Source organism: Camelus ferus, chromosome 17, assembly GCF_009834535.1.
Source record: "Camelus ferus isolate YT-003-E chromosome 17, BCGSAC_Cfer_1.0, whole genome shotgun sequence".
NCBI lineage: Eukaryota > Metazoa > Chordata > Mammalia > Artiodactyla > Camelidae > Camelus > Camelus ferus.
In genome coordinates, this window is record NC_045712.1 from 19,696,534 (window position 1) to 19,710,055 (window position 13,522).

Sequence of the window (13,522 nt, forward strand, 5' to 3'; positions counted from 1 at the left end):
TACCTCTGGGTTTTCACTTAAATATATTTGTTTAGATATGTTATTTATTGTACAGATCCACTGTAAGGGGAAAAAACAGAAATATGATTAATACTTTTTCTACAATGCTTCTCTTCTAAAACAATGTTCAATATTTAACTGACACAGAAGTTTCATTAGAAGTAACATACTTTCTTGTAAATACCTTCCTATCTACATAAGATGTATATATTTGAGTGTATTACAGAGCACTGAACATATTATTTTTAAATCCCAATTTCATACAAGGAAATAAGAATATTGCTATCATGTTAAATTATAATTTAATAGTCTATATTTATCTTTTTATATCACATCCCCCTTTAATCCCCACCAAATAAGACAGTCTGGACTCAGATACCATGATTAACACTGATGTAAAAAAAAGTTAAGAGCTAAATATATTCCTTGTGAATGCATTTTACATACTTCCCTTTCAGGTTTATAAATAACACAGAAAACACTCTCTGCCCCACATCTTTTGCTTCATTCTCAAGGATGCCAGTGCGTGAAGCGTCTCACAAAACTAACTTAATACTCTGGTAAACTCTGCAAAGAGCAGACATACGTCTCTGTTCTTCAGAGACCAAAAGCAAGTTTTAATACCTACCCTTTTTAATAAGAAGTACATAAAAGTTGATCTCTACATAATTTCTAACCTTGTCTTTTACCAACACAATTATAATACCAGATAAAATGGCTCAAAACCAACCTATAGTACATTTTCATTGAAGATTTCTCAAGACAAAGTTTTTGAAGTGTCAGTTCTTGGTAGTAACTTACCTTCCATACTTGGTGTACTAGAAGTAAAAATGGAGCCAAGAATAAAAGACTCACAAGCAAGAAAAGACACTCCCAAATTTTTGTTTTCCTGTCTTTCATTTCCCTGAGGTTTTAAGCTTTAATTGCTTCCTGCCATGCTACACCTGCTGCCACTGTGCTCTTAATGCAGCAAATACTGTCTCAGAGATTTGGTAAGAGAAGGGAATGAACTGAACTCTCGCCTCATGATACTAACAGCCTGCCAGAAAGCAACCGTCATAAGGTCATTTTGGAATTTGAGCTCTTAAAAAGACAGCGAGAGATGATCTCTAAGTTCTCTCCTTACAGGTCCAGTTATAAAATTCTGTGTGTAACTTAAGAATGCTGCTTGAGAACAACAGATTTTTATGAAAAAAATTTTTTAATTAAATAGGATTTTCCAAATTTCTATAATGAACACATCAATATGTGCTTTGTCATCAGAAAAATATCTTAAGATGATGCTAAAGAAATTAAGTAGGTAAAATTTTACCTCTTCATGGTCCTTTTTACTCTCTGCTTGCAAAATTGAAGATCTGAAGAAAAAAAAAGATGACATTTAACCAAGTCAAAAAGGAAAATCCAACTTTTTTCTAAAGTGCTTTTAACATGAGGTAAGAAATTTTTTATCTTTAAAGGTACACATAAAACCAATCAGTATCAAAACAAACAAAAAACCCTAAACACACAACCAACCAGTATCTTAGGGAAAGGAGACTACCAAAGGCATAAGGACTCAGATTTTAACAACTCTTGATTTTGTCTATCTATGCCAAGATGTACCAAAAAAGAAATATGCTGGTTTTCAGAGACAGCCTGTAACAAAGGTACACTGCAACTAAGACAATACGTTTCAACTTTCTGACACTTCATATATACTTCACACATAAATCAGTGGTCCTAATATAAAACACTAGTTTTACTTCATTACTTATTATTTGTCCTTGAATACAGTTTAAAAATTTTCAAATATATTATCATTAACATAGGGATAATTTTTCTTGATGTTAATATTTTAAACTTAGAAAATTTTTCACTGATTTTGAATCATACCAGGAATGTGAAATGGGAAATTATGTTAAGCATTAGCAAAAAACTGAAAATACAAAAATGCAAGTATGTGCAGTAACATTAACCATTTGGTAATTTTGACAAATAAACACAGGCTCTTCCAGTGTGATAAATGACACACACTAATTGACATTCATTATGTGTTTATATTTGGAAGATGAACTACACATTTTGATAAAACATAATGGGCCATGACATCTTAATGTACATAAATTTAGGGGGGAAATGACTTTCAGGGAACCTGGAAGCTGCTTCTGAACAGTAAGAAAGACCCAAACAATATTTTAATTAAACAGGAAAACTGCAGGTAACTTAAACGTAGGAAAAATTTTAAATTATGGCGTACATCCTTAGGGAATTATAATGTAACCATTATAAAAAGCTTTTAATATGTGGATACAGACCCAAATGATATATACAGTATTTCCTTAACTATTTAAGAAATGTGCTAAGAATAAAAAATAAAAACTGTAAGGCAACTGACCATAAAGTTCATTGTTGCTTCTGGTTAGTCAGATTATAGTTTTTTTTTCACACTCCATTTTACATTTTTATATGCTTTTAAAAAATTTGTTCTAAAAGCTACTCTACAGATTCTTATTTAATGTAAAGGTAATAGAAGTTCTAAAAATGGCAATATAAACATTAATGGCTTAAGAAATTAATCTGATCAGAAATATTTGATTAACACTTAAAAATAACATTGTTACTACTACTTCCTACATGCTGGGAACATTACATATGTTAGATTGCTATTCTTCATAACAGTTTACAAAATGGAGATTAGAATCCCTCACCCCCATTTTACTTGTAGAAAAATGAAGGCTAGGTAACTTGTCTTAAGACCATCCAGCAGGTAGTGGATGCATAATTTGAACTTTATGGCCCCAAGTTTGGGGCTCTTTACACTGATTTGTGCTGCCTTCCCCAAACCATGCTGGATTTTCAGTGATCGGTTTTTTAAGCTGAAACCACAGGTTATTACCTTATATCCCCTGCTTTGACAACCTCAAAATATTAAGATACCATTTAACCAAGTCAAAAAGGAAAATTCAACTAGTTTCTACAGCATTAAGAAGAAAATTATGTTAATACATAATAATTCTATAATATCTATACAGTGTCCAAATGAAAAGGAAATATCCTGCATTTCAGTAGTTTAAAATAGGACAGATTTTTTTAATAGTAGGGGAAAATACTAACTTTTTTCCATCAAAAGAAGTGATCTGAAAACAGTATCTCCTGTCTTCACAGTCCACAGCCATTACTGAACAGTTGTCTATGTCCATGGCCAGGCCTCCTGCTACATCCCCTCGGGCCTGACTCATTAGGTTTCCACCCTGCGTGAAGTAAAACTGTCTGTCCCAGGTAGATGACACCAAGCCTGTTTTACTAAATGAAGAAAGTACATTCACTCTTTAATAACAACATACCTGAAATCTCATCATAAGCCAGACACAAGATAAAGCACATCATAAAGAATCACCTTACAAAAAAGCACCAAGGTGCCTAGAAAATATAAACATCAGGTTTTCAGTCTCTAAAATAAATTCACATAGGCCAACCCACTTGTATGTGTGTGTGCATATACATTTCCAAAACAAGGCTGGCAATTATCAAATTGCAGGTGTTATGATGATGCACCACAAGATATACAGTCCAACTTTCAAGGGAATACATTCAAAACAAAAGGATTTATTTTACTGCTAGGGTTAACTTGTTTTATCCTATCTTCAAGTAAAAACTAAAATTTGACTTGATGGTGTAATTACAGATATTTTAAAGTATGATAAATGATGTTTAATAGCATTCATTTGTTATGCTGGATTTATTTCAACTCAAATTGGTTTCACTTTTTAAAATAATTCTAAATTATTCAGGAAATATATAATAGAATTTTACTTTTGAAAATTACTCATGAACCTCATCTGTCAAAAAGTTGGCATAAATACTAATACCACTAACTGAAAAGATTCAACATTAGTAAAACCAAAACCATTTGGAGAATATATCAATTATGTATTATATTCACCTGCTGTTACCCTAAATGATATACAATATGTGAAAATAACAACAGTTTTCTTACTTCCTAGCATTAAGATAGCCAGCCTTTCGGGTTAAGTTACGATTGACAGGAAATTTTGTGGGATCCGGGTCAGGCAAATACAAGGGGTCACTGGCTACTTCCAAATCCTCTATAGTCTGCTGCATGGTCTCTACATCATTGTCCATTTCCCTGCGAACACTAACAGAGAGAACAGATTATTACCAACCACACAGACAACTCTTTATCGATCACATTCATCTATATATTTGTTCTGAAAATATTTTCTTACAGAGAACAGCAGTGGCATGGGTGGTTAAAGCAACATGAACATATTATAAAGCAGCTTTATATTTTATTTGAAACTTAGATATTTTGGAAACAATACTAAATTCCAAAACTAATGAAGTCACACTGAATGCCTGACTTTGGAGGAATTTTCAAACTGCTCTGTCCTATGCCTTTAAAACAACAATCATTTTCATCTCCCTTCATACCTCAGATTAACTACATCACTGCTCAGACTTTTGAACTTGATTAGAACTGCTCACTCTCTAAACTTTCATGGCTTGGAAAGCAAGATTTATTTGGTAATCTCCCATCCATACCCTACAATTCAGATAACTGTGAAGATAATTCACTTATAGTTACTGTTATGTGTCTGTTATATTCATAGTTTAGAATCAATAAAATACCATTATATTTGACAGTCCACAACCACTGTGAAATTCAGAGTTCATATTCTGTGGAAAAGATGGTGAAAAAAACCAAGCAGCATCCACAAGCCACTAGAGAAACAATCTGATGGAGGGAAAACAGCCCCTTAGAAATTAAGTAGTAAATATTTTTAGGTTATGGCATTTAGCTGTCAACTTATCATTCTCATAATTTCGTCTGAAATTTTTTAAGGAAGAAAATACTTACTTCTGTACACTTGTTCCAATATTAGTTAAGAATTCTTCCAGTTGGTCACTGAGATTTTCAGAACCCATCTTAAAGAAACTTATCTGGGGCAAGAGGATGTGGGAGTAGAAGGTTGAACAACAGAAACACACAAACAAAATACTTAGAGGGAATCATATAAACAATTGCCAAGATACATGGTTAAGTAAAAGACAAAGGATTATTCTCATTTGTGTAAAAATAGGCTGTAGTTCATAATGACTTCTACTGAGCACAGAGCCAATGAAGAAATTACTCTTAAATTTCACTGTGCATCCTCCTATATTAATACATGCATATGGTATGCAAGTTTTTTAAACTGGAAAATATATTTTAAAACATTTCAAGTAAGTCATATGGATAAACTATTTCATGTTTACTTCAAAGATAAGTTTTATATCTGAGGAATAATAAACACTCATATTTGACAGAATATTCAAATTTCTTTAAATTCTTGCTTTTTAAGGGACTGCCATTTCATTTTATGTTACTCAAATTTAGTTTCCTAGCTTCCTTCCTGATGCACACCTCTTGGAATACTTTGAACTTCATCTATTATTTCTAACTCAGGAAGTATGGAAGGAACATGAGACAAACTCAAACCTGTCCATTCTCTTTCAGATCTATTATGAAGCAGGAGTGAGTGGAAACTCCAGCAACAGGAGTAACTCCAGAATTCATTTAGCTTTCTGGTCCCTGTCCCCACCTGTGATTACTTCTAAATACAAGGTAAATGGTTTCATTTACCCTAAAATATTTGAAAGCTTCATCTGCAAGGAAAACCATTCTCCCTAACTTACTTCAAATAGCATTCTGATGACATTTTCTGAAGTACTTTAAAAACAGACACAAATGAATATTTTGACCTTAGTTTGTAATATCCTGTATTTAACATAAAAATCAAACTTACAAAGTTCTATATAACCCAAGTTATAATCCAAAACACAGTACAGTATTCACCTGAGCTTGCATGTACCCAAGTAGAGGTTCTAACAGTGCTATTTTCTTTTTGTACTGAAGAGTATTTAATGCACAAAAATAGTGCATCATGGTCTGGTGTTGTTTTTTTCTGGAAGTGTAGACATCTTCTGTTACTTCATACTTCACCTTTGAGTGAAAAGATTAGAAGTCTTATTATTTATTTACTTTTAATTATCTTTAATAATGACTAAGAGGAAGAGCCTACCCAAGGAAAAAGGTGCATAACCAGCAATTGTGCATACCTTTCTTATTTTCAGATAGAAATCTGCAGAATATTGGCTAAGATAGTTTTCCTGTTTTACCATCCTCTACTTTATTTAAAAATGTACGTTAAAAGCAGAATTCTGCACATAACTTATAATGGTAGAGTAACTGAGCTAAGAATGGCAGCAAAAGTCTACCACATGGAGGAAAAGCAGAAAGCAGTCTGGTGTTAACCATTAATCTCTGACCTTTTTCAGTTCACAGCATGCCATTCTTTCCTACAGGTTCTCTGCTTCTCTCCCTAATGTCCCTCTCTGCTTGTAGCTGTTTTCCTGCACTCACACTTAAAGTATGTGTGCTCTCTTGAGTTCTCGTATGCAGATGACAAGTATTTATTGAGCACCTATTATGTAATACACTGTCCCATTCTTTTCCTGCTTTCCTTAGAATACCACATCAAGTACCAAGAATATTCCAGTTACCAATGACTCCCAAATTTTTATCTCCTGCCCCTGACTCTCCCAAGTGTCAGAGGAAGCAGATCTCCAGATGGGTTCTTTATGTGTGAATGTGCTGGGAACATACAAAACTAAAGACAGTATCTTCCCCCACAAAACCTGCTCCTCTACTTTGTTTCTTAGCTCTCTGAAATTTTCCTAGATGCACCCCATCATCCAAGGACTTTAGGACCCACTTTTTATTCCTCCTCCTATCTTAAGTATTATCAATTCTACTTATGAACTATCTTCCAAAACTATCCCTTCCTCTCCTTTCAGTAACAATCTTAGCTGAAACTCTCCTAATACCTTGCAAACTATTCTCATACCTTTTCACTGGATTCCCAATTTCATTGTCCCCTTCACATTTCCACTAGTTTTTTTATTCTGTAACAACTGCATGGTGTTACTCACTTACTTAAAACCCACTGGTGGCTGCCCACTCCCTCTAATACACATTTCAGTCATTAACATAGTAATCTGGCCCCAACTTCCTTCTTGTTGTTCTGCCATGCCTCCCCAAATACATCCTATGTCCCAGACACACTGAAATGATTATCTTTCCATTATCATAATAATTATTCCTAGAAATAATAATTGCTGTAAGTCAGGTGCTCTACATGCATTCTTGTTTCACCTTCACAACTACTGAGTTTTCTCAATAAAGAAATAAAGGCTTGTAATTAAGTGAATAGTGTACAACCTCAGAAAATAAGCCACAGAGTGAGGTTAGTCCCCCAGCAGTCTTACTTCAGAGTAAGACTCTGAACCTTTACACTCTCCAGACTCTACAATGTGCTTCTGCAAAGGCTTTTTCCTTCCAGAAATGCCCTCTCCCCAATCCCAAACCAGTGACATCCACTCATCTTCAGTGTAAATGGCACCTCCTAAAAGTGCAACCTTTCCCAACTCACCAAAGATATGCTGCCCTCTCTGTGCTTTCCCAGCATTTTGTTAAGACTTCTTTACTGCACTTAACTCTGTTAATTCTTGTGTTCTCTTCATCCTTGTACTCTGGCATCTGGTCTAGCTGCATGCCTTCACACAGGAAGCCTTTGATAAATGTAGATTATCCACCCCCTGAGAGTAGGAGTGGAGCCTGTTCACACTGTTGCCCCACACAGTAGGTGCTCAATAAATTTTTCAACTAAATGAAATTAGTGGAAGAATGTTTTTAAAAATACCTGCAATAGCCAGAGGCAATGTAAAATATATCAGAATTCATACTTAGCACCTTTAACTACTTCTCTATGGCAAAGTAACAAACTAATGTAGATCTCAAAATTTATGTATTAATACTTGCACCATCAAGTAATCAGTGAACTCAAATTAGAAATGGAAAAGCAGATCTTTGTACTGAATTTTGTGTGAGAAACATTCCCTTTCTGTGTCACAGTAGCTGTTGAACGGTAAACCATACCCGGGTGTGGATTCCCACAAGTGGTCACTGTGTCCCACGCAGCAGCTGCAGCCAAGGCTGCAGACACCAACTCCCAGGCACAGAGATCACCTCACTCACAAATATCTAGTGGAGGCCTACTCACCAAGTCTTGGATTAGGCACTGAGAGAGGAATGATCTTAAGGAGCATCTAGATGAACATAACATTCTGTTCTTTGTTCTTTACTCAAATACGTATCTCCTCAAATGTAGTGTAGTATTTCTGAATTTCACTCATAGAAGTATTCAAATATATATATATATATTCCTTACAAATGAGAAAGTTCTCATAACAGAATTTCATTAAACATATATGTAAATATTCAACTTTTTAACCACTGCATCTCAGAGGACACTTTTGAATACATATATACGATGCAGTGTTATCAAAATACAAAGCAAAGGAGGCAATGTCATACCCTGGGCATCAGTTACATTTTTTTTTCTTGAATAGTTATGTTTACTTATAAAATTCTGTCAGCAGGAAAATATTTTGTTTAAAAAGACAATTATTAATTGTCTAATAACTGATTTAACAAAAAGGCTTTGAAACAACTAGAAGGAAAATATAAACTAAGGGCAATATGGCAAAACATACAAAGTAACTACTGGCTACCATTTTAAACAGGAAAAACTAGACCACCTAATGAAACAGTTGTTAACTGTGATACTGAAAAAGTAAGTATGTATCACACCTTGTCATTTTCTCTTTTTTTTGATAATCTGCTATATCGGTTAATCGCAGCATCATGATCTGGAAAACAGAAATGACTATTAACAGCAACACAATAAAACTTTGCAAAACTTGTAAGTGCTTTACATGGTCTTCACATGTGCATCTTTCAACAAACATAGTAAAGCAAAATAAGAATTCCTTACTGTGTGATCATTCCACCCAAACTGTTCTCTACAGCCAAATTTCCCCTAAAGTATGTTTCTGCTTATTAAATTTGTTAAAAACATTTAATTCCAAGGAAACTGTAGTCCACTGAAAGTTTTTTAAAGTATTTTTTAGTACAAAAATAGCAAATGCTCATTAAAGAAAATATGGAATATACAGGAAAATAAGGAAGGGAAAATACATTCCCTCCTTAGGTATTATGAAGATAACAAACCACAAGATTTAATTTCTTTTAAAATTTTTCTTGTAGCATAAACAGTGCAACTAAAATAACAACACTGATTTTTAAAAATATTCACTTAAACTTTTAATTACGATCATTTTTTTTTTTTACAAATATTACATCAAATCTGGCCACAGATTTGTGTTGATAAAGAAATGCGTCATTACTAGAAAAAACTATGTAAAATATTCAGAGCTTACCATTACTAGCAATCTGAAACACTTCCTTTAATGTCAGTATTTCTGGAAAAATTCAGGAAAAATTTCAGTTTAGCATATTTATGACCCATCTTAAATTCTGTTTAGAAAACAGTAAATGACATTTAAGCTTAACTGAAACTCCAAATAAAATTTCAACATTCAAAGTGAAAAAGTTAGCGTTTGAACTTGCCTATGGAACACTTACTATTATCATTAGCAACAGTTACACCACCAGAAAATGTACTTGCCACAAATTAGTAATAAGACACAAAAACAAAATTTAAAACCATTGCGAATTCTAAGCTATACAAATATTTTGATTTAGTACCAGAATTCAACTGACTGATTTTTTCATATTGACTCTAATAAGTCAAATGCTAAATGAGAAACAAAGTACATTTTATTAATAAGATTATGATACTCAGTACCCTTAGATTGAGAAGAGATCTTATTTCTTCTTGACCTTAGAAAAGATCATTCTTGAGAATCACCACCACAAATATTAATTCCATCTCTGAAATACATTTGTCTTTATTCTACATATAATGTTAATACTTTACCACCCACTGATAGCTAGTCAATGTCTTTATAGTCTATTTAAAAGTCTGTATGATCGTCTGAGATTGTAAGTTATGAGAAAACAGAGCCAAGTCTATAAAACTCTCATTTTATCACCTAAGTATCCAAAATGGGGAGGGGAAAACCACCACAAACTACCAAGTCATGGATTGCTTGATGGGCCAGCCCCGCTACCGCCCACCACTCCAGCCCACTGACACATCTCCATCTCCTGTGCCACTGTCCCAGTTCAGGCCCTGGTCACACCTCACTAGACTCTCAAACTTCCTAATCCCTTCTCCCAGACATCAAATCCACTCTATTCCTTACTCCAAAAACAAAAGAATTGTGTCTCTCTACTTCCTAAAGACCCCTGTTGGCTTTTCTTTGCTGATAAACTCAAGTCCAACCTCTTTAGCATGATCTAGTCCCAACTGATCTACTTCTAGATTTGTCTCCTGCCGCGCCCCAACAACCCAAAACTGCAGCTACACTGAATTTCCTGTCATTGTCAACAAGCCACGTACTTCTACAATCCATACCTTTGTGCTTTCTAGTCCCTCTAATAGAACAGTGACTCTCTTCTCCTGGCAAATTCTTCTTTATTGTTCAATGCTGTCACATCCTTGGTGAAGCCTTTCTGACCCCCTCCTCTGAGCCCCCACAGCACCTTGCTCATCTCTAATTATAAGCAACAGGGTATCACAACTATCTGTTTGCCCGTCTCCCCAGGGCTTTCTCAAGGAAAGTCCTATCTTACTTGTATCAGTATTCCTCAGTATTTAGTTTAACATCTAGCAGGAGCTCCTATAAATGTTTAGTGACTTATTAAAGTAAAAGTGCCACATGCTGTAGTCAGAAATGGTTAAGGTGCAGAGTAATACACATTTTCGAGCACTGATCTTCTGACAGGTAATGAAAGTAAACATAAACTTGACTTCAATACCTTTCAGATCTCTTTCTTTAAACTGGGTAATGGGGAACATCATGGCATCAGCAAGCTGTGTTGAAAGTACTGCATGACAAGAGCTAAGCTGGTAAAAGAAAGACCAAAAAGGCCAAATAACTATAAAGAAACATTTAATCAGCATTATGAGAAATAAACAAAATTAGTCAACAGGGGTCGATACATTTACATAAGAGAACACTAAAAATCATGTTATATTATTACATAGTTATCTAGCAATCAAAAAAAATTCCATTTAAAATTCTCAGAATGACCCTGGATTTGTAAAGGTTTCTTAGATATGACACCCAAAGCAACAAAAGAAAATATAAACTGCACTTTATCAGAATAAAAACATTTGAGCATCAAAGCATACTATCAAGAAAATAAAAAGACAACCCACAGAATGGAAGAAAAATGTTTACCAATCACATATCTGATAAGGAGTTTGTAATCTTTAGAATAAACAACTCTTAAACTCAGTAGTAAAAGACAACCCAATTTAAAAATGGGTGAAGGTCTGAAAAGACACTTCTTCAAAGATATACATATGGCCAGTAGGCATAGGAAAAGATGCTCAACATCATTAGCCACCAGGAAAATGCATATCAAAACTACAATGAAATGGGGGAGGGTATAGCTCAGTGATAGAGTGTGTGCCTAGCATGCACAAGGTCCAGGGTTCAATCCCCAGGACGTCCATTAGAATGAATGAATGAATGAATGAATGAATGAATAAATAAATAAATAAATAAATAAATAAATAAATAAATAAATAAATAAATAAATAAATAAAGCAAGCAAGCAAGCAAGCAAGCAAGCAAGCAAGCAAGCTAATTACTGCCCCCTCCCAAAAAAAAAAAAAAAAAAAAAAAACCTACAATGAAGCATTTTTTCTGACCACAACAGCATGAAACTAGAAATCAACCAGAGAGAGAAACAAGAAAACCAACAACTACAGAGACTAAACAACATGCTACTTAAAAAAACCAATGGGCCAATGATGAAATCAAAGAGGAAATTTAAAAATACCTTGAGACAAATGACAATGAAAACACAACCATACAAAATCTATGGGGTAAAGCAAAAGCGGCCCTAAGAAGTAAGTTCATAGTAATTGTGGCCTTCCTCAAAAAATAAGAAAAATCTCAAATAAACAACCTAACCTACCACCTAAAAGAATTAGAAAAAAAGAACAAACAAAACCTCAAGTCAGCAAAAGGAAGAAGATAATAAAGATCAGAGACAAAATAAATAAAATACAGATTTAAAAAATGAAAAATCAAACCAAGAGCTGGTTTTTTGAAAGGGTAAACATTCTCTGACATAAATCATCAGTCTTCCCAGGCAACAGAAATAAAAGCAAAAATAAACAAAGGGGACCTAATCAAACTTAAAAGCTTTTACACAGCAAAGGAAACCATAAACAAAATGAAGACAACCTATGGACTGGGAGAAAATATTTGCAAACAACACAACCAACAAGAGCTTAATTTCCAAAATATACAAACAGCTCATACAACTCAATAACAAAAAACAAACAACCCTATCCGAAAATGGGCAGAAGACCTAAATAAGCAATTCTCCAATGAAGATAAACAAATGGCCAACAGGCACATGAAAAGGTGCTTAACATCATTAATTATTAGAGAAATGCAAATCAAAACTACAATGAGGTATCATCTTACACCAATCAGAATGGCCATCATTAAAAAGTCCAAAATAATAAATGCTGGAGAAGGTGTGGAGAAAAGGGAACCCTCCTATACTGTTGGTGGGAATGTAAACTGGTGCAGCCACTATAGAAAACAGTATGGCGGTTCCTTAAAAAACTAAAAACAGAGTTACCATATGATCCAGCCATCTCACTCCTGGGCATACATCCAGAGAAAACTCTTAATTTGAAAAGATATATGCACCCCAAGGTTCATAGCAGCACTATTTACAACAGCCAAGACACTGAAGCAACCTAAATGTCCATCAACAGATGAATGGATAAAGACAATATGGTATATATACACAATGTAATACTACTCAGACATAAAAAGAATGAAATAATGCCATTTGCAGTAACATGGATGGACCTAGACATTATCATACTAAGTGAAGAAAATCAGACAAATACCATATGATATCACTTATATGTAGAATCTAAAAAATGATACAAATCAACTTATTGACGAAATAGAAAAAGACTCACATAGAAAACAAACTTTTGGTTACCAAAGGGGAAAGGCAAGAGGAGGAATAAATTAGGAGTTTGGGATTAGCAGATTCAAAGTACTATATAAAAAGTAGATAAACAACAAGGTCCTACTCTATAGCACAGGGAACTATATTCAATATCTTGTAATAAACTATAATGGAAAAGAATCTGAAAAGCTATATATATATAGTCTAATATATATATATGTCTAATATATATAGTCTACTATATACATGTCTAACTATATATATGTGTCTAAACAAATCACTGTGCTGTACACCAGAAACTAACAACATTCTAAATCAACTATACTTCAATAAAAATAAACAAACTACAATGCAGTTCCAATTTATAGCCCTCTAAGTGGGTATAATAAAAAATTAATGAACTATCAAGTGTTGATGAAGATGTGGAGAAACTGGAATACTCCTACAATAGCGGCAGGAATGTAAAATTGTGCAGAAGTTGTGGAGAATAGTGTGGCGGTTTCT

General features: G+C 34.0%; 1 protein-coding gene across 2 annotated transcripts in view; it reads right to left on the reverse strand.

Moving 5' to 3' along the window:
- The window catches only part of APPL1 (adaptor protein, phosphotyrosine interacting with PH domain and leucine zipper 1), a 34,122-nt gene that overhangs the window by 12,499 nt on the left and 8,101 nt on the right, over positions 1-13,522 (reverse strand). For both annotated transcript variants that reach the window (XM_032458226.1, XM_032458225.1), the window contains exons 5-13: positions 10,826-10,913; positions 9,322-9,363; positions 8,693-8,751; positions 5,837-5,983; positions 4,859-4,941; positions 3,977-4,135; positions 3,094-3,282; positions 1,313-1,355; positions 4-60 (exon numbers count right to left, since the gene is read on the reverse strand). In XM_032458226.1, coding sequence (XP_032314117.1) covers positions 4-60; positions 1,313-1,355; positions 3,094-3,282; positions 3,977-4,135; positions 4,859-4,941; positions 5,837-5,983; positions 8,693-8,751; positions 9,322-9,363; positions 10,826-10,913 — 867 coding nt within the window. The remainder of the gene's footprint in view (positions 1-3; positions 61-1,312; positions 1,356-3,093; positions 3,283-3,976; positions 4,136-4,858; positions 4,942-5,836; positions 5,984-8,692; positions 8,752-9,321; positions 9,364-10,825; positions 10,914-13,522) is intronic.